General features: G+C 45.7%; 1 protein-coding gene across 1 annotated transcript in view; it reads left to right on the forward strand.

Annotated features, from left to right (window-relative positions):
- LOC147107159 (doublecortin domain-containing protein 1-like) overlaps window positions 1-19318 on the forward strand; it is a 731408-nt gene that overhangs the window by 234232 nt on the left and 477858 nt on the right. The window contains exons 15-18 of the mRNA XM_086008298.1: window positions 1502-1623; window positions 3960-4020; window positions 5699-5773; window positions 11196-11353. Coding sequence (XP_085864424.1) covers window positions 1502-1623; window positions 3960-4020; window positions 5699-5773; window positions 11196-11353 — 416 coding nt within the window. The remainder of the gene's footprint in view (window positions 1-1501; window positions 1624-3959; window positions 4021-5698; window positions 5774-11195; window positions 11354-19318) is intronic.

A 19318-nucleotide genomic window follows, 5' to 3' on the forward strand; every position in this document is an offset into this window, starting at 1 on the left:
TGAAGAGAGAAATAGAGTCAACATTTCGGGTCGAAACCCTTCGAAACTCTTCGACCCGGAACGTTGACTCTATTTCTCTCTCCATGGATGTTGCCTGGCCTGCTGAGTTTTTCCAGCATTTTCTGTTGTTGTTTCGGATTTCCAGCATCCGCAGTATTTTGCTATCGTATTAATATTTCAGGTCGATGGCCTCGCGTCAGAACTCTGGTGTTTTACTTTCAGAATTCACCCTCAGATTTTGAGGAACAGGGATATGTCATCTGGGCTTTTAATGAATCTTCTCCCAGTAGATTATAAGATGCCACTAGGGATTTTAAACTTCTGCTTCCAGTCTCCAAGAACCAACTAAATATTCCTTGCTCCCCAGTAAAATGGGAAACTCATTTTTTAATCCTGTGGTGTTTTGTGGCTAGTGTGCAAATGTGAAGTACAGTATCAAGTGATAGGAACATAGGAACAGGAGGAGGCCATCCTGCCCCTTGAGCCTGTTCGGCCATTCAATTGGAACATGGCTGATCTGTATATTAACTCCATCTACCCACCTTGGTTCCGTAACCCTTAATACCCTTGCCTAACAAAAATCTATCAATCTCAGTTTTGAAATTTTCAATTGACCCCCAGCCTCGACAGCTTTTTTGGGGGCAAGTGTTCCAGATTTCTGTGTTGACCTTATGTCATTTCATTGCGTCAAAGAGGAAAAGAAAGAGAAAACAAAGACCAGAACAACAACAACTTGCATTTATATAGCGCCTTTAACATAGTAAAATATCCCAAGGCACTTCACAGGAGCGTTATAAAACAAAATTTGACATTGAGCCACATAAGGAGATATTAGGGCAGATGGTCAAAGAGGTAGGTTTTAAGGAGCGTCTTAAAGGAGGAAAGAGAGGCAGAGAGGTTTAGAGAGGGACTTCCAGAACTTAGGGCCTTGGCAGCTAAAGGCACGGCTGCCAGTGGTGGAGTGATTAAAATCGGGAATGCTCAAGAGGCCAGATTTGATGGAGCACAGATATCTCGGAGGGTTGCAGGGCTGGAGGAGATTACAGAGATAGGGCGGGGCGGGGCGAGGCCATGGAGGGATTTGAAAACAAGGATGAAAATTTTTTAATCGAGGCGTTGCTTAACCAGGAGCCAATGTAGATCAGCGAGCACAGAGGTGATGGATGAACAGGACGGTGCGAGTTCGGAGATGGGCAGCAGAGTTTTGGATGACCTCAAGTTTACAGAGGGTGGAACGTGGGAGGCCGACCAGGAGTGCATTGGAATAGTCAAGTCTAGTCACGTGACGAGAGGGGGGGGCTTGTAGTGAACTGTAAAATGCCACCCTGGTTGTATGGGAGGTCACTGGTTACAAACAGGCCTCAATGACTGTTGAGTTGAGTATGGTGTTTTACTTGCTGTGAATAGTAATGTCCTGACCCATCCAAGCGTACTGACCTCACCATATCTTCTGCTTCTTTTCTCTTACTCGCTTCTTTCCTTTTGTGAAATGGATGCAAAGGCTGGAATGATCCTGTGTCGCGCTGTCCCACAGCTCTGCCTTGCTGTTAGTGATCAACAAATCTGGTTGAAGAGCAAGGATAACTTGGATTTGGAAGGATATAAGTTAGTTGTGCAGAAAAGGTAGAGTTTCTTCACTAATAAAATCATTAAATCTGTTTATGATATACCATGCATACTGTATAAATATATACACAGACAATTCACCCATACAGCAGCATCTCTATCTTATTTGAAGAAAGGGATTAGCCATACTTTCTGTCTTCAGTTCAATAAAACGATGATTCCTAAAATGTGAAATTAAAAAAAAATTGTATTTAAATGTTTCTTACTCACAAAATTATGATAATGAGATGACTTCAGGGTAGAAATTACCGTTGGTGATTATAGCCGACAGATGCTTAATACATTCATGTGACTCTCTTTCGTCCACTGTTTTAATGGAGATGTTACCACTTTAACACCTCCATTAAAATAGTGAACAGAGGAATGTCTTCACCACACTCTGAACGGTCATCTGCTATTATCGCTAGCAGTCATGTTCACTGACTTACAGCTCTGTGACAATATCATCTTGACACCATTGGGTTAACATCCACTTATACCAAATACATGGGTCATCTGCGTTCGAGCTGTAGGTTTTTTTTTTAACCCTTTTGTGTCTGAAGCCTCCTGCTGTGTTCCCTCATTTGTAAACATCTGCTTTTTGGCAACCGTGACTGCTCTGAGACACACTCCGTAGGGGGTTGATGTCCAGAGACCCAGAAGCAGATTCACACAACGAAAAGTCACCAGAGCAGTTTGTTCACAATTGCACCTTAGGGTGAATATTATTTAAAAAAAGAAAATCTGGAAGAAAGCGAGCACATTCATAACCACCTTCCAAAACAAAGCATACCAAACATTTTCCTTTTTTTTAAAGCTGTAGTATTGATGTTATGGTTCTGTTTCTGCAACATACCCAGACTGAAAGAAAGGTTGGTTAAACAGCCTGCTACTAGTCCACTATCAATACTGCTCTTGAGCAGGTAGGACAGACCGGCCGGCGGTGAGTCAGGTGAAGATTTTCCTCCCCTCCCTCTCCGTTACTACGTTTGTTGTGATTATCACACAGTGCGATTTCAATCCAGCCGGTTTAGATTTATGGAGTAGAAATTACTGTTGACAATGCCATACCAATGCTGAACACGCTCATAACCAATATCTTTGTCCGGTATTTTAATGGAGACGTTATTAGCCGATTCATTTTAAATGGGTTAAAATAAACGGGTTTGTTAAAATAGCAGAGAGAAAAATTTGAAATAACAACAGAAAATGCTGGAGAAAAATTTGTTGCGTTGAGTCTAGGAAAACACCCGCAACAGGATTTTTCTACCCTGTAATTGTTATAGTGAGCGTAAGTTTTTCCTTATTTATTCTTGGGCTGTGGTGGCACTGACAAAAGCCACATATATTGCCCATCCTTAGTTGTCCTGAGGTGGTGGTGGTGGGCATTCTTCTCCTTGAACTTTACAACTCAGTAGCTTACTGCTCCACTTCAGAAGGCATTAAGAGTCAATCATGTAGTGGATTAGAGTGTATTGTCCGCATACCCGATATGAGACTCCCAAAACAAGCGCTCTACTCGGAGCTCCAGCACGGCAAGAGAGCCCCAGGTGGGCAGAGGAAACGCTTCAAGGACACCCTCAAAGCCTCCTTGAAAAAGTGTAACATCCCCATCGACACCTGGGAATCCCTGGCCCAAGACTACACAAAGTGGAGGAGAAGCATCCGGGAAGGCATCGAACACCTCGAGTCTCTTCACCGGGAGCAAGCGGAAGCCAAGCACAGGCAGCGCAAGGAGTGCACGTCAACCCAAGCACCCCACCCACCCACCCCTTCAACCACCATCTGCCCCACCTGTGACAGACACTGTAGGTCCCACATTGGACTCATCAGTCACCTGAGAACTCATTTTTAGTGTGGAAGCAAGTCATCCTCGGTCCCGAGGGACTGCCTAAGAAGAAGAAGGATTAGCGTGTAGGCCAGACTGGTTAGAGGTGGCTGGTTCCCTTTCCTGAAGAGCTTCAGTGAACCAGTTGGCTTTTTACAACAGTCTGGCAGCTGTCATGATTGGGGTAAAAATGTGTCTTGGGTGGTAGTGTAATAAGGGGCAGTATCCTATGGACTGCCTGTTATACTCCCCACCTGGTATTCAGTCCCAGTAATGTCAATAGAACTCAATATCGGGCGGGGCCTATAATGGGCGGCCAATGCGTTACCGCCCATTTTGTGCTCCCGTCCAAGATAAATTTCTATCCCATTGTGTTCATAACTTGCCACGGTGGTATTTGTATTCCTGACCTTTACTTTGCTAATCTAGTTCTATAACCACTGCACTACTGTAGCTTTGCAAGTAAGACGTCCTTCATACTTTTTATGTAACACAGATTTTTACCCTTTCATTTTTCTCTCCACAGAATGAGACAAAGTCCGCATCAGCAGTGGGGGTTTAGCACAGCTGGTCACATTTACTCCATGGTTTGTGTTGCGTCTACTACATTGAAAGAAATACTTTAAATGAAGAGCTCTAGTGTAACCACCGCAGTAGATGCTGTTTCTGCTGGATCCTGAGCTCTTTCACAGGGGGCAAGATTTGTTCTGTTCACTAGTTGCAGTGAAATCGCAAGCGTCTCCATAACAAATGCATCGACAATTTCACTACGAACAGTGAACCCAGAGGAAATCCTGTCCCATGTTTCTTAAATATTGGAACAAAGCTTACATAGTTTGTATAATTTGGAATGTATTTGGAGCTCACTTTAAGTATTCATTCGAACATTTCCCCACACGTTTAGAATGTGTATTTAATGCATCTATAGGCCTCTCTCTCCAATGTACCACTCTGTGGCTGAGAGGTAGGCAGGCAGGCATCTTGCTGCCAGGCCTTCAGCTTTTTTTGTAACTAGGCCGTACTGGAGATTAAGCTCGCTGGCCAATCTTGCCACTCTCCCTGTGATAAAGTTCCTCTTCTCTCCCCAGTGATTCCGATTGATCAGGACCATGTTGCATGAGGAATTATGGGTGCGGGCCTTTGCCTAGGGCTGTACGTTTTGCATGGAGGGTGTATTTCCTGCGGAGTACCTGATGATCTATGAAACTGGAGAAGGAGGAGAGAAACCTGATATATTTCGTACAAGTGTTCTACATAGATTTAGGAGTCCCCTACACTGGGTCCCCATTGGGAAGCTTCAGGGACTCCACAGAAAATATACACACTGTGTAAAAAGTACAACTTTTACCTATATTTCAGCACTTCTAGGAACACCAGAAAAGTTAGAAGCTTAGAAATTATTCTTGGTGATATTAGCGGACAAACACCTAACACATTCATGTGATATTCTGCTGTCTGTTACTTTAGCAAAGGGTTAATGCCTGTGTTGACATATCGGACGGTGAAATGCCGTAGAAATGAGTTAGGCGTTTGGCCACTAATATTGTGAACAATAGTTTCTAGGCTATAGTATTTATCTGTTTATTGTTTAACTCTGAGTGAGTACTGAAATCGCCTGCTAAATTTTAATATAAACATACAGTTTTTGGCCACACCTGCAAATCAAATATGCTGCGATCTCTGAATATTTTAAACTAGGATTAAATGGAGGTAAAGAACATTTCTATATTCACTGAATGAAATCCAATTCTTCTTAATTAGCCTCAGATGAGACGTTAAACCGAGGCCCTGTCTGCCCTCTAAGGTAGATGTAAAAGATCCCAGGGCACTATTTGAAGAGGAGCTGGGGAGTTCTCCCGGTGTCCTGGCCAATATTTATCTTGACCAACATCACTAAAACAGTGTAATTGACTATTTATCTCATTGCTGTTTATGGGACCTTGCTGTGTGCAAATTGGCTGCTGTGTTTCCCTACATTACAACAGTAACTCTACTTCATTGGCAATGAAACATTTTGGGATGTCCTGAGATTGTGAAAGGTGCAATGTAAATGTGAATTCTTTCTTTCTAAATTTTTTGTTTCTGTAGCCAAAATTCTGACAGGCTAAGACAAAAATTTTACTTCAACATTTTGTCGTGTTTAGTTTATAGAAGATGTCCAGTGAAAGAATCTTCCTTTTGTTCTGTATTGTCTATTGCTCCAATTCCACAGATACCATGACACCCCAGCTGTTCCCTTCAGCCGCTTTTGTCTTTTTCCTGCAGGCTTACCCTGAAATGGTTCTCACATACCTGGGGGAACTGAAGTTAAAGGCGGAGGTGATCCAGACAGAGCACCAGGTATGTTTTGCGTCTTGATCCATGGATGGCCGGGAACAACGGTTTCAAAGAAGAGGTCAGCATTAGAAAAGAGAGACTGAAATAGTATGCAAAGCCATGAAGAGAGATCAAGCGCACGTTATAATTCACTGTAAATTCAGCTTGCTTTTTCTGAGAATTATATACTTTGCTTTGGATTGAACTGCAAGTTACAAAAAGAAGCAACCTGCAAAATATAAACACTGGCTGAAATGCAACTCACCATGTAATGATTTTAAAAACAAAAGCAAAATACTGCGGATGCTAGAATTCTGAAATAAAAACAGAAAATGCGAGAAACACTCAGCAGGTCAGGCAGCATCTGTGGAGAGAGAAACAGAGTTAACGTTTCAGGTCAGTGACCTTTTGTTGGCCTTTCAGGCCATCGACCTGAAATGTTAACTCTTGTTTTTCACTTTCCATAGATGCTGCCCAACCTGTTGAGTGATCCCAGCATTTCCTGTTTGTATGGTAATAATTAGGGCTTGTTTTAAAGTGGCATTTGTCATCTCATAGCAGAGGTTTTGATCAGTGCTTATCCCTAGAATGACCCACTCTGCAAACCTCAATTCTGTAGAAAGCATTATAGTTAAGAAATGACGTTGTAATGCAAGTGTACAAACATTTAAAGCATCCGTATGGCATTCCTGTCTCTGCTAGTTTAACACAGACATTTATCTGTTTATTTTCAATAGGTTAATAACTCCCCTCAGATAGTGAACAACTGAATGCCATGGAACGTGTTAAGTAGTTGTAGTGTTAGTGTCACAACAGTCAGTTCTGGCCTATATATGTCTGCTGAAATGCAAACTTGTGCACATTTTTCTAAAATATAATAAAACTAGGATTTTAAACAATAAATTGTGGTCTCTGAGATTGGGAATGTGATAATGTCATTGTGCCACTACTTGTCCCCCTTTCTGTTTAGTAACTTGACCAATTGTGTCAATGGATAGTCTTACCAGCCAGAATGCCCCATTTAAGAGCAGGTGTTCAAACCCGTCCAAATGAACCATTAACTCGGGTAATGAAGTGGCCAGAAATGCATTGAGTTTCTGAAGAAATCACCTAATAATGCGCGTGGATGTTGTTTTAATAAAGCTTTTTATTTCTTCCAATAATTTAGACAGAAAGGCTTTGACAATCGGTTTTTATAACCTGTCTGGTAAACACAGCAAGAGATATCAATTTGTTTAGTCAGACTCCAAATTCATTGCTGATATAGTATGTTGTCAGGGCTCGATGGAGGCAGCAGCATGTTTAGAATTGAAGTGAAACCTTCCAAATGGTACAACTTTATAAGCATTTATTTGTAAAAAAAAAAGTAACACAACATTTTTCATGGCTCATTAGCACTTTGAAGAAGCATTTGTCTAACAACATTCATTCATGGGATGTGGGCGTCGCTGGCAATGCCAGCATTTATTGCCCATCCCTAATTGCCCCTGCAAAGTCAGCTGCAGTCCATGAGGTGAAGGTTTTTCCACGTAGCTTGATACAACTGAATGGCTTGCTAGGCCATTTCAAAGGGCAGTTAAGAGTCAACCACATTGCTGTGGGTCTGGAGTCACATAGGAAGGTAGCAGATTTCCTTCCCTAAAGGACATTAGTGAACCAAATGGGTTTTATACAACAATCCAGTAGTTTCATGGTCACCATTACTTATATTAGCTTTTTATTCCAGATTTTATTTTATTAACTGAATTTAAATTCTACAGTTGTACGTGGTGGGATTTGAACTTACGTTGCCCAATTACTAATGCAGTAACATAACCACTATGCTATCATTCCTATCGCTTTTCTTCAATTCATTGAGAAACCTAGGTGAAGGGCCAAAGCCAATACTACTGGGATGCCAGGGTTGTAAGGGGTAGGAAATATGAAATAAATACAGAAATAGTGGTTAGGTGACATCAAACTTGTCTTTCAAAAGCTTGTGATTTGCAGAGAAGATTAAGGGAGTTGAGCAGCTTCATGGTTTTGAGGAACGGAGTGAGAATGAGTTAGAGTAGGAGATGGTGCGACGAGTGCTGACTTCAACACAGCAAGAACGTGGGGAGGAGGAAGAGTGTGTAGGAAGACATATTTGGAGATTTCTAATCATATTCTGAAAGTATCTTTTAGTATTTAGTATGGAAATGGTTAAATGATTATCGCTATGAAATTGTGTACTATTTTACTGTTGACACATTGATTATGATAAGAGATGGGCGATATTTTCACCAGGCTTTTTGAGTGTCATTTGAAGCACTTAAAAGAAGTAGGTGGGGCTTATTTTTCAATTGGACCACCCACTGCACCAGTGTGACATTCAAAAAGAAATCTCACACCAACCATCTATCTGATTGAGCTGGCCAATTAGTACCAAAATTAGGGACGAAACCTAGATTGAAACTTCCCAAACTCACCCCATAGGAGCCTTGCAGCTGGCAGACAGAAAAGACTTTCCTCCCATCTGTCTATGCTGGATTAGAACCTGCATCCCAGAGGTCAACAACCAGTGTCCTAATCTACTGCATCACCTAGTTTACCAGGTGGACCTCTCGTTTTAGAGCGGCCCAGCCCTGTAACTCCACAAAGCCCAATTGCTGTATTAGCTAATTGCTGTTGTTGAGAGAAATTTGTCCATAAATTTGCAGCTGCTTGTGGATTCCCAGATACCTAACTTTGGCAGAGGACAGGTTATCAAGGTCAGGTTACACATAACTGGTTTGGTGGAGCTGTGGCCTGTCCCTTTAAGCTCAGTGCTCAGGTGTGCTGCCTTTCGGAAAAATCCGTTATCAGGCATATCCCTTGGGCCTTTCACCCAGATTTCTTAATAAATAAGGACAAGATAGAATAGCAAAATACTGTGGATGCTGGAAATCCAAAATAACAACAGAAAATGCTGGAAAAACTCAACCGGCCAGGCAACATCCGTGGAGAGAGAAATAGTCAACGTTTCAGGTCAAAAACCTTTGTCAAGACTGAAAAAGCACAGGAAATGAAACAGATTAAAAGGCCAGTTTGGGGGCTGGGAAATGGGGATGAAAGAACAAAAGAGAAGTGAAGAGACATTAAGAGGTATTCAAAACCAGACGAGATGGTGATAGGACTAGTGGAGACAAAAGACGGCTCTAGATTAGGTGTGAAATGCGCTGGCAGAGTGAGAGACAGCTGCCATGTGGGAGAGAAAAAAGGGGGAAGGGCCAAAACAAAGGTGTAGATAAAAAATATATGTAAAAATGTAATGGGGCCGAGGTTATGATCTGAAATTGTTGAACTCGATATTGAGTCCGGAAGGCTGTAAAGTGCCTAATCGGAAGATGAGGTGCTGTTCCTCGAGCTTACGCTGGGTTTCCGTGGAACAATGCAAGAGCCCGAGTACGGTGAGGTCTAAGTGGGAATGGGGCGGTGAATTAAAATGACAGGTGACCGGAAGCTCGGGGTCACCCTTACAGGCTGAACGGAGGTGTTCCGCAAAGCGGTCACCCAATCTGCGTTTGGTCTCCCCAGTGTAGAGGAGACCGCATCGTGAGCAGCGAATACAGTATACTAGATTGCAAGAAGTACAAGTAAATCGCTGTTTCACCTGGAAGGGGTGTTTTGGGCCTTGGACAGTGGGAAGGGGGGAGGTATAAGGGCAGGTGTTGTATCTCCTGCGCTTGCATGGGAAGGTGCCGGGCGAAGGGGAAGGGGTGCTGGGGACAAGATAGGTTTGGCATTGCATAAGGCTATGTTTTTTAAATTCACTCACGGGATGTGGGCATCACTGACAAGGCCAGCGTTTATTGCCTGTCCCTAATTGCCCTCGAGAAGGTGGTGGTGAGACGCCTTCTTGTATCAGTGACTTGCTAGGCTATTTCAGACGGCAGTTAAGAATCAACCACGTTTCTGTGGGCCTGGAGTCACATATAGGCCAGACCAGGTAAGGACGGTAGATTTCCTTCCCTGAGGGACATTAGTGAAGCAGATGGGTTTTTACGACAATCCGGTAGTTTCATGGTCACCATTACTGATACTGATTTTTTAAATTACAGATTTATTTAATTAATTATATTTAAATTAATGTCAATTTGAGGCTAATTGCTGACTAGCAAAACAAAGAAACCCCAGAAAAATTCCAGAAACCTGCATTTCAGTGGATTGGGAGGGGGGGAACGTTTTGTAGTTAGGGACCAATTTGTGCCCACAGAAATTGGTCCCCACACTAAAAAAAATGAATGAGACCTATTGCAAGCACCTCTGTGCCCAGCTGCATTTCGATGGGATGAACAGGTAATGCTGCCGAGACTACTGAACATGGTAACCATTCAACTTCAGGGCCCACCACTGACTTATAGGCTACATTGTTGTTCATCCGTTTGCCAATTTTTCCACCATTTTTGCATAATAATAATCCAGAGAACAGGAGTTCAAAACCCAGCACAGCAGTTTAAGAATTTAAATTCAGTTTAAAAAAAAAATCTGGATCTAAAAAGCTGGCATTAGTGTCAATTGTGACAATGAAACTGTTGGATTGTCGTAAAAATACAGCTGGCTCACTTATTCCCTTTTTGGGAAGGAAACTTGCCGTCCTTACCCGGTCTGGGCCTATATGTGACTCCAGTCCTACACCAACGTGGTTGATTCTTAACTGCCCTCCGAAGTGGTCTAGCAAGCTACTCCGTTCAAGAAAAAGGCCCACCACCACATTCTCAGGGCAACTAGTGATGGCCTTGCCAGTGGCGCCCCCATCCTGAGATGGTTTTTAAACAAGTATTCACTGCTCTCCTTTCTTCCTTCTCTCTATTTATCTAAAGGTTTTAAGATTTTTGTGCTGCAGTTATTAAAGAAAATTACATTATTTTAAATAATATTTTGATTTTTTTTTTAACCTGCAAAGTGTCCCTGGTTATCATAATTTTTTGTTTTGCAGTATTAATTCTTTTTTTAATGTCAAAACACAAAATGACAGCTGACTTAAGCATTAAATACAACGGTTGCATTTAACAATATTATTTAAGTTCAGTGAAACAGGAGTGCCTGAGTTTCTCTACTAAATACACACAACTGCAAGCATTTTGACTGCTCTTACCATAATGCCCCCAAATGCCAATTAGTTGGAAATGAAGTCAGTTAGGTTTAGTTAGTCTGATTTGCAGTGATAAATTTATTAGTGTCTTTCCATAAAATGGCTCTGATTGAAGATTTTTTAATTACCGTAGAATTGCCCGCACTGCCTTCAGTTACTTTCATTAGCTGAGGAAATATTGTGAGTAATTGTGCCAGTTAGCCGTAAGGATTTTAGAAGCATGATAAGTAATTACGCCAGTGCCTTTTGAGTGCTTTATGGAGACTTAAATACTGTAATAGCATGACAGTTTATTAAAGGGAATCATGTATCCATTTAATGAAAAGTTGTAATAATTGTGTTCAAACTCAGGTCTCTGCAAATAGTCCCAGGGAGGGCAGTCAAAAACAAGTTTGCAGGGCTTCAGAAGTCCAATTAATACCTGGAGGATCCCTCGAGGGTGATATGCAGCTGACTGCAGCACTCTTAAAAAAACTGGAAGAGAAACACCCTTGGACTGCAGCCCAGAGGTAAGCTGACGACAGCGCTGATATTTATTGTTCAATGACATTCGATGTTTTCCTTCGGTTTCATGTGAGATTGATGTTCTGGATATTTTTGAAATACCTTTGAAACCCTGGGGCTGGGCATCATCAACAAAGACAGATGTTGGAACAAATCTAGGTGAAAATGACTGTTAGAACTTTGGTGGGGGGCACTGGGCTTTGCCACGAAGCACTTACTGGTTCGATATTTACCCATTATCGTTGCGAACAGCTTAAATGGGACATTGTGCTGCTCTGGATGGTGACTGATGAGAGGCAACTAACTGTCACGGGGAACTTCCTTTCCAATTTTAGAGTAAATTTGTCAAAAATTCAACGTTGCTTCATTTGGAAGTACAATACATAGCAACATAATATCAAATCAAATCAACTTTTATTGTCATTGTTAGTGCACAAGTGCAGTACAACGAAATGTAGGCTTGTGGCTCCCGAGAGTGTACATTTAGATTAAGACATTTAAACATTCAACATACATTTGTCTTGTAATACATTAACATAAACATAACCATAATAAAGTGCATTGGCAGATGTGCAGGCTTTAGAGTTTATTTGTGGAGTTCAGTAGGATGACAGTCCTGGGAAAGAAGCTGTTCCGAAATCTGGTCGTACGGGTGCGAATGCATCTGTAGCGTCTCCCAGATGGCAGGAGGGCGAACAGACTGTGGCTGGGGTGGGTAGGGTGTTTGATGATGGACCGTGACCTCCGTAGACAGCGTTTCTGGTATATGTGCTCTATGGTCAGTAGCCGGGTGCCGGTAATGCGTTGGGCAGTTTTGACTACCCGCTGCAGGGCTTTCCGGTCATAGTAGCTACAGCTGCCATACCATACTGTGATACAGTTTGTCAGGATGTTTTGGATAGGAGAAGACCATTGGTCGATGTAGCTTTGTACTGGATAAATATTTGAAAAATAATTTTTTTAAGGGTATGGAGAAAGGACGAGGGAGTTGAAACTAAATGGATAGGTCTTTTGGAGAGCCAGCTGAATTACCTCTTTTTGTGCTGTAAAATTCTCTGATTCTCTGATTCTAGCCTAACATTTCCAAACCTGAAATCCGTTTCCATACTGTAGTGCTAGAACTAATTATGCCCTGTAATCCCCTTTCTCAATAGTGTACCATCCAGTCCTTTTAGAAAATCTGCTATTGCCTTTCCGTTCAACCCTTGCTGCTAATCAGTACCATCATTTTGCCACCCGGTTATTGAAAAAATGTTGCCTAAATTTCCTATAACGATGGAAAGATTTGGGATTTGTTTTTTTAACCTGTGGAAGCATGAAGCCATTTGTGGAAAATGACAATTTTTCCAGGATACTTTAAAGGGGGAGAAATTCGGTGTAGCCCCGTTTGGGGCGCTAGAATTGGTGCTGCGCAAATTTTATCGCCAGGCGCAACTTATCACCACCTCGAGCCATATTGGGTTGCTGCGCCCCTCAAGGTGATTGCGGCGTAAAATCAGGCGCTGCACGGGACTCTTAAGGCGCTAACCCGGCAGCGCTACTCAATTTCTTGGTGGCCGGGCGCAGCGCAGGTGCTGTCAATAATCGATTTCCCTGAGGCATGCTGGCGCCGGCCAGCTCTTAAAGGGACGGGTCAATTAGGATCAGCTGCCACACTCTGCGCCTTGTAGGCCTCAAAATCGGCGCTGTGCATTCTGTGGCGTTCCAAACTTTCAACAGATGGAGAGGGTGAGGCAGAGAGCGGAGCGCTTTACCGATGGGGCATTGGATGCTTTGGTTGGCGCAGTGGAGCGCCGGCGAGCTGTGCTGTACCCCGACAATGGTAGGGGGCCTCATCAGAGCGAGCACCGCAGAGCTTGGAGGGAAGTTTGTCAAAGAGCCGCCTCCAGCAGCATCATGCCCAGGACTCCTGTGCAATGCAGGAAGAAGTTCAACGACCTCACTCGGGTCGTTAGGGTGAGTGCCTTTTTCGCAATCATCTTCATCCCTCCATCTGCACCTGACTTTATGGCCAGAGGGTGCGCGAAGCTCCAATGGCCATCTGCCAGCCAGCACACATGGCCCTTTCTGGAAACACACACGCACATTCAACTCAGGGCATAATGTAAGGGCTGATCTACCATGGGGGGCATGAGATGTCAGCTCAGGGCATAATGTAAGGGCTATTCTACCATGGGGGGCATGTGATGTCAGCTCAGGGCATAATGTAAGGGCTATTCTACCATGGGGGGCATGTGCTGTCAGCTCAGGGCATAATGTATCATCACTTCCCGTCCTTTCTCCTGCAGGCCAAGCTGACCAGGAACCGGAGGGAGCAGCTTTGTACCGGAGGAGGTTGGCCTCACCTGCAGACACTCACGGACCTGGAGGAACGAGTCCACCAGATTGTTGGAAGCCAGATGATTGGTCCTGTCACCACTGGAGCTGCCGACCCCATTGTGCACAGCGATGGTAAGGTCATCACCTTTTTGAACTCTCTCCTTCCACTTGTTCCCCCCACCAGCATGCTTTTTCACTCTGGACCCAAGTCAGAGCATTGCAGCACTCATGCATCCCTTGCTGCCACCCTGTCCTTTTGCTAAAGCCACTCTTCAACCTCCCTGCTTTCAGATGCTGCATCACCAGCTCGGGAGCCGGGCCCTCAAGCTGCCACTGCCACTGACTCCGGAGGCGATGAGCAGGAGGAAGCCGGACCATCCGTACCACCCTCAGGCGAGCCAACCCATCTGCAGACTGGGGATATTACTCCCCTGGAGGGGATCGGGGGGGATGGCTCTGAGGAGGAACCACCTCCAGGACCCAGTGGGCTGCAGCAACGCAAGTGGGGTAGGGAAGCTCGGGGGCCGTCTCCCCGGAGGGCGAGTCAGGCCGCGAGTACTGCTGCACAGAGCGCAGAAGAGGTGCGTGCCCTTGCAGAAATGAGCGCCCAGGCTCGGCTCAGGCACACTGAGCTCATGGCTGCAGTGGCAAGGATGCCTGAATCCATCGAGAAACTGGCAAGGAGTGTCCAAGACTTCGGCGCAGCACAGGCAAGGAGTGCGCAGGACTTCGGGGCAGCACTGGCAAGGAGTGCACAGGACTTCGGGGCAGCACTGGAAAGGACTGTCCAGGACTTCGGGGCAGCACTGGAAAGGACTGTCCAGGGCATCACCGAAGCACTGGCACCTGCCACGCAAGTGCTGAGTGCTGCCACGCAGTCACTCGCTGGTCTCATGCAGATGCAGATTGAGGCCACGCGACCACTGACTGCTGCCACCCTTGCTGGATCAGGCAGGATTACCCGGGGCCCTTGCAGCACCACAGCAGGCCAGCAATCTCTGGACCAGCCGATTGGTGCGCATGCTGCGATGCTGCCCCGTCAGAGTGCCAGTGTGTCGGCCGACCACAGAGCAGGTGTCCGCTCTCAGGATGACAGCATTCCTCATGCCACCACTGGCATGTCTCCACTGCAGCTGCCACCACCTGCAGGACAGACTGCTTCCACCCATGCACAGTTGGAACAGTCAGCATCCGGGCCCTCCAAGCCCAGAGTCCGTCCAGGCCGTCCCTCAGGGACTTCTGCGCTTTCGGACACTCAGCAGGCCTCCCCCAGCCTTGATGCAGCCACTGGGGTCCCATTACGGAGGAGTTGCAGGGAGGGAAGGGGCCGATCTCGCAAGAGAAGTAGATCACCATCAAGGGGGGAAGAGTAGAAGGTGCTGCTGAGACGTCTTATTTGTAGAAATCAAGGCCGTAGATGCTGGTCTGAATGTTAGTAATGTTTTGGATAGTCTCCCGGGTGTGCGAACCACTTATGTGTTAGAGTGTTAGTTTTGCTTTCTGTTGCCATTGCTTTGTCATGTTGGAAAGAAGCACATTTTGCAAAATAAACAAATGTTTTTATTTACATTGGCCATGTCTGCTATTTACATTCATATTGCCCTTCATAGGCTTTGGGTTATCAGAACGGTTCCATTCCTGCTCTTCGAATGGCACCAAGCATTCCGTGAGAGGTGGCACCAAGCATTCCGTGAGAGGGGCCTAGAAGCGACTTCTGATCAACCTCTGACGGATGGCCCTTCCAGTTTGTGCCTCCCTCCCGTCTTGGTCCTCCTCCTCCTCCTCCACCTCCTTCTCCTCCTCCTCCTCCTCCTCCTCCTCTGCTGGTGCTTCAATGCCTGGTGGCATTGGCTGGGTGCGTAGGATAGCGAGGTTATGCAGCATGCAACATACAACCATGAAGTGGGAGACTCGCTCAGGTGAGTACTGCAGGGCGCCTCCGGAATGGTCCAGACAGTGGAACTGCTGCTTCAGCACGCCGATTGTGTGCTCCACAATGTTCCTCGTCGCCTGATGGCTCACATTGTAGCGCTCTTCAGCAGAGGTGCTGGGCGAACGGAGCGGGGTCATCAGCCATGGGCACAGAGGATAGCCCTTGTCACCGAGAAGCCAGCCTCCTGGGTGAGCCGGGGCCTCGAAAAGGTCTGCAATTGAAGTCTGGCGCAGGATGAAGGCGTCGTGGCTGCTGCCTGGGAATTGCACATTGACTGCGAGGATCAGCTGTCGGTGGTCACAGACCAGCTGCACATTCAAGGAATGGAACCCCTTGCGGTTGCGGAACTCCTCCGGATTCAATACAGGCACCCGCAAAGCCACATGCATGCAGTCAATGGCGCCCTGCACCATGGGGAAGTCCGCTATTGCTGCGAAGCCTTCTGCGCGCTCCCGCTGCTTGTCCAGTGTCATAGAGAAGGAGATGTACTGCCGCCTCCTTTTAAACAGGGCATCAGTTACTTGACGGATGCAGCAATGTTACGCAAACTGCGATATGTTGGCTATGTCCCCAGTTGCGGCCTGAAAGGAGCCGCTCGCGTAGAAGTTCAGGGCAACAGTCATCTTGACAGCCACCGACAGAGAGGTCCTGCACCTTATCTGAGGCTGCAGATCTGGCTGAAGCAGGTGGCACAGCTCAGTCACCACCTCCTTTCTGAAGCGCAGCCTTCTGAGACACTGCTCCTCTGACATGTTCAAGTAAGAGAACTGCTGTCGGAAAACCCTGGCAGCGTAAGGTCTGATGTGGCGACGTCTGTTGGTCCTCCTCCGTCTGGCCATGCCTGCCCCTCTCTCCCTGCGTCTCTGTGCCCTTTCCAGATGGTTCAGCAGCAGGACGTTCCCCTCCAATGCAGCCCCCATAATAATAGCGCACAAGAAAGTTTTCCCGTTGTAAATGCTCACCAGCAGCAAGGTGATGGTCAGAAGGCTGAAGTTTCTCTGCCAGCGCTGGCTCACTGGTGAAATGGCTCTCAGAGTGCAACTCAGCGACTCTGTGAAACTCTCGAAGAAGTTGTGCTCCCAAAATGGCTGCCACTTTTGTACCAGTGCAGTCCCCTTTAAAGAATGCCCCCCCCAGCCCGAGAGCGACTGGGGAACGTTCCAGGTAAGCTGTCCTTATTAGCGCCAGGCGGAACGGAGGGGGGCGCCACTGAGTTTCCGGTCCGGGGTGCCAAAAAGGCGTTGCACACTGAAATGACGTCATGAGCTGCCTGCGCCCGTGAGCGGGCGCTAAGATTTAGCGCTGACGCTAAAAGTCCACTCAATATGGGAAGAGGCGCAGGGTTTGCTGCGCCCGGGTGCTAATTGGTTAGCGCCCCACTTCTTGGCCTCTTTAGGCGCTAATCGCTGGCGCTACCAACCGAATTTCTCCCCCTTTATCTTTTGCAGTTATACATTATGGCCTAGAAATTCAGTTGGGCGCGCCAGCCGTTAGCGCCTTAGGAGTAGATCTCGAGCGCTAGGCGCTTAGCGCCCGGGCGCAGCGCGATCTGCGCCTCGCCCCAACTTCAGTAGACATTTAGCGCCGGCGCAGATCATGACATCATTTCGTCGTGCAATGCCCTTTGTGCGCCCGGAACCGGAACTTCACTCGTGCCACCCCATTGTGCGCCGGACGGCCCTAACGACTGTGAAGTGGAACGGTACACAGCCGAGGCGGGCCGCGGGGAGCGCAAATTAAAGGGCACTCCTGCAGTAGAAAAGGCAGCCGTTTTGCAACACTTTGTGAGAGACAAAGATGATGATGGAGGAGGAGGAGGAGGAGGAGGAGGTGGTGGTGGTGGTGTGCCGGTACCACATAACAAACTGATGGAGAGAAGCCCTCCCCAACAATACAAATACAGCAGTCTCGGCCTTTCAAAAAACCAAATCCACCCTCCCCCTTTAAGAGCTCACCGGAGCCAGAGTGTCTGCCGTCAATCAGCAGCTCGCCGCACCTGCCCTGCGCCCACCTTGCGGTGTTAGCGGCCGGGCCGCCGGCTTAGCGCCTAAAGAGAGCTGTGCATCGCCAGTTTTAGCGCTCGAGCAAACTCTTAGGGCGAAGCTAATGAATATCGGGGAAGTGGCCTCGAATTTGCGCCGGGCGCAAACTTTAGCGGCCGCCCGACTTTACCGCCCCAAAAGTGGCTATAATGAATTTCTAGGCCTATACGTTTTATTCTGTGGTGATATTTCTAGTTAATTCTCTAAATAATTATTGGATAAATGTTCCTTTGTGTGAGAATCCTGACAAATTTGTGTAATCAATAGTTACTTAAGCAGATGCTTCAGGCCTGTAATATCTCTTTGTGCAAACATTTTGGAGGTAATTTTGTGAGGCACTGCCCCTGGCATGGAGCTTCATGAGCCAGGAGTCTGGGTCCCAGAATCAGCCTATAGTATCACAACTGTATCTCAAACCCATGCTCCTGGCTAGTGAGGTTCTATATTTGGGATCTTGCCTCACAGTACCAATCCTTACATAAACAAGTACAAACCTAATTTTGGGGAACGGCGCAGATCGATATTTTACAGCTTACTGCAAGCTTGCATCCTAACTGACCCAGCTTCCATGCTTGGATGGAAGTGCAGGCCAAGTGCTATCTATTCAAGATCAAATAGGAGATCGCGCAAAGACGAGGTGCAGTAATAGAGGCTCTGATTTGTGCACAATAGCCCATTTCAGCATTATTTATTTTTTAAAAAGCAACACAGCCAGAAGTCAGGAATTATCAGGTTAAATTGAAGTGGTATGAATGATCAAATCATGCAGTATCTGAGTTTGCAAATGGTCGTAAAACTCAACAAGAGACTTGGCTGCTGGGCACATCCTGTGTGCAGTCCACCTGTGAGCACCAGGCAAAAGGCAATATTGAGTGTATTAGGGATGGGTTTCTTGAGCAGTATGTAACTGAACTGACCAGGGGCAAGCAACCTTAGATTTGGTCCTGTGCAATGAGACAGGATTAATTAAAAATGTCCTCGTAAAGGATCCCCTTGGAATGAGTGACCATAACATGGTTGAGTTCCATATTCAATTAGAGGGTGAGAAGGTTGGATCTCAAACAAGTGTGCTGAGCTTGAATAAAGGAGACTATGAAGGTATGAGAGCGGAATTGATTAGAGTGGACTGGGAAAATAGATTAAAGGGTAAGACGGTACATGATCAGTGGTGTACATTTAAGGAGTTATTTTACAACTTCCAAAAAATATATATTCCACTGAGGGAAAAAAGGGTGTAAAAGAAAAGATAGCCATCCGTGGCTAAGTAAAGTAATTAAGGATAGTATCCGACTAAAAACAAGGGCATATAAGGTAGCCAAATCTAGTGGGAGGATGGAAGATTGGGAAGTCTTTAAAAGACAGCAAAAAATAACTAAAAGATTGATTAAGAAAGGGAAGATAGATTATGAAAGTAAATTAGCAAAAAATATAAAAACAGACAGTAAAAGTTTCTATAGTTATATAAAAAGAAAAAGGGTGGCTAAAGTAAATGTTGGTCCCTTAGAGGATGAGACCGGGAAATTAATGGTGGGAAACATGGAGATGGCAAAAACACTGAACAATTATTTTGTATCAGTCTTTACAGTAGAGGACACTAAGAATATCCCAACACTGGACAAACAGGGGGCTCTAGGGGGGGAGGAACTAAATATGATTAAAATCACTAAGGAAGTGGT

Source organism: Somniosus microcephalus, chromosome 15 (assembly GCF_052327205.1).
Source record: "Somniosus microcephalus isolate GS21.2 chromosome 15, FLI_Smic_1.0, whole genome shotgun sequence".
Classification (NCBI taxonomy): Eukaryota; Metazoa; Chordata; class Chondrichthyes; order Squaliformes; family Somniosidae; genus Somniosus; species Somniosus microcephalus.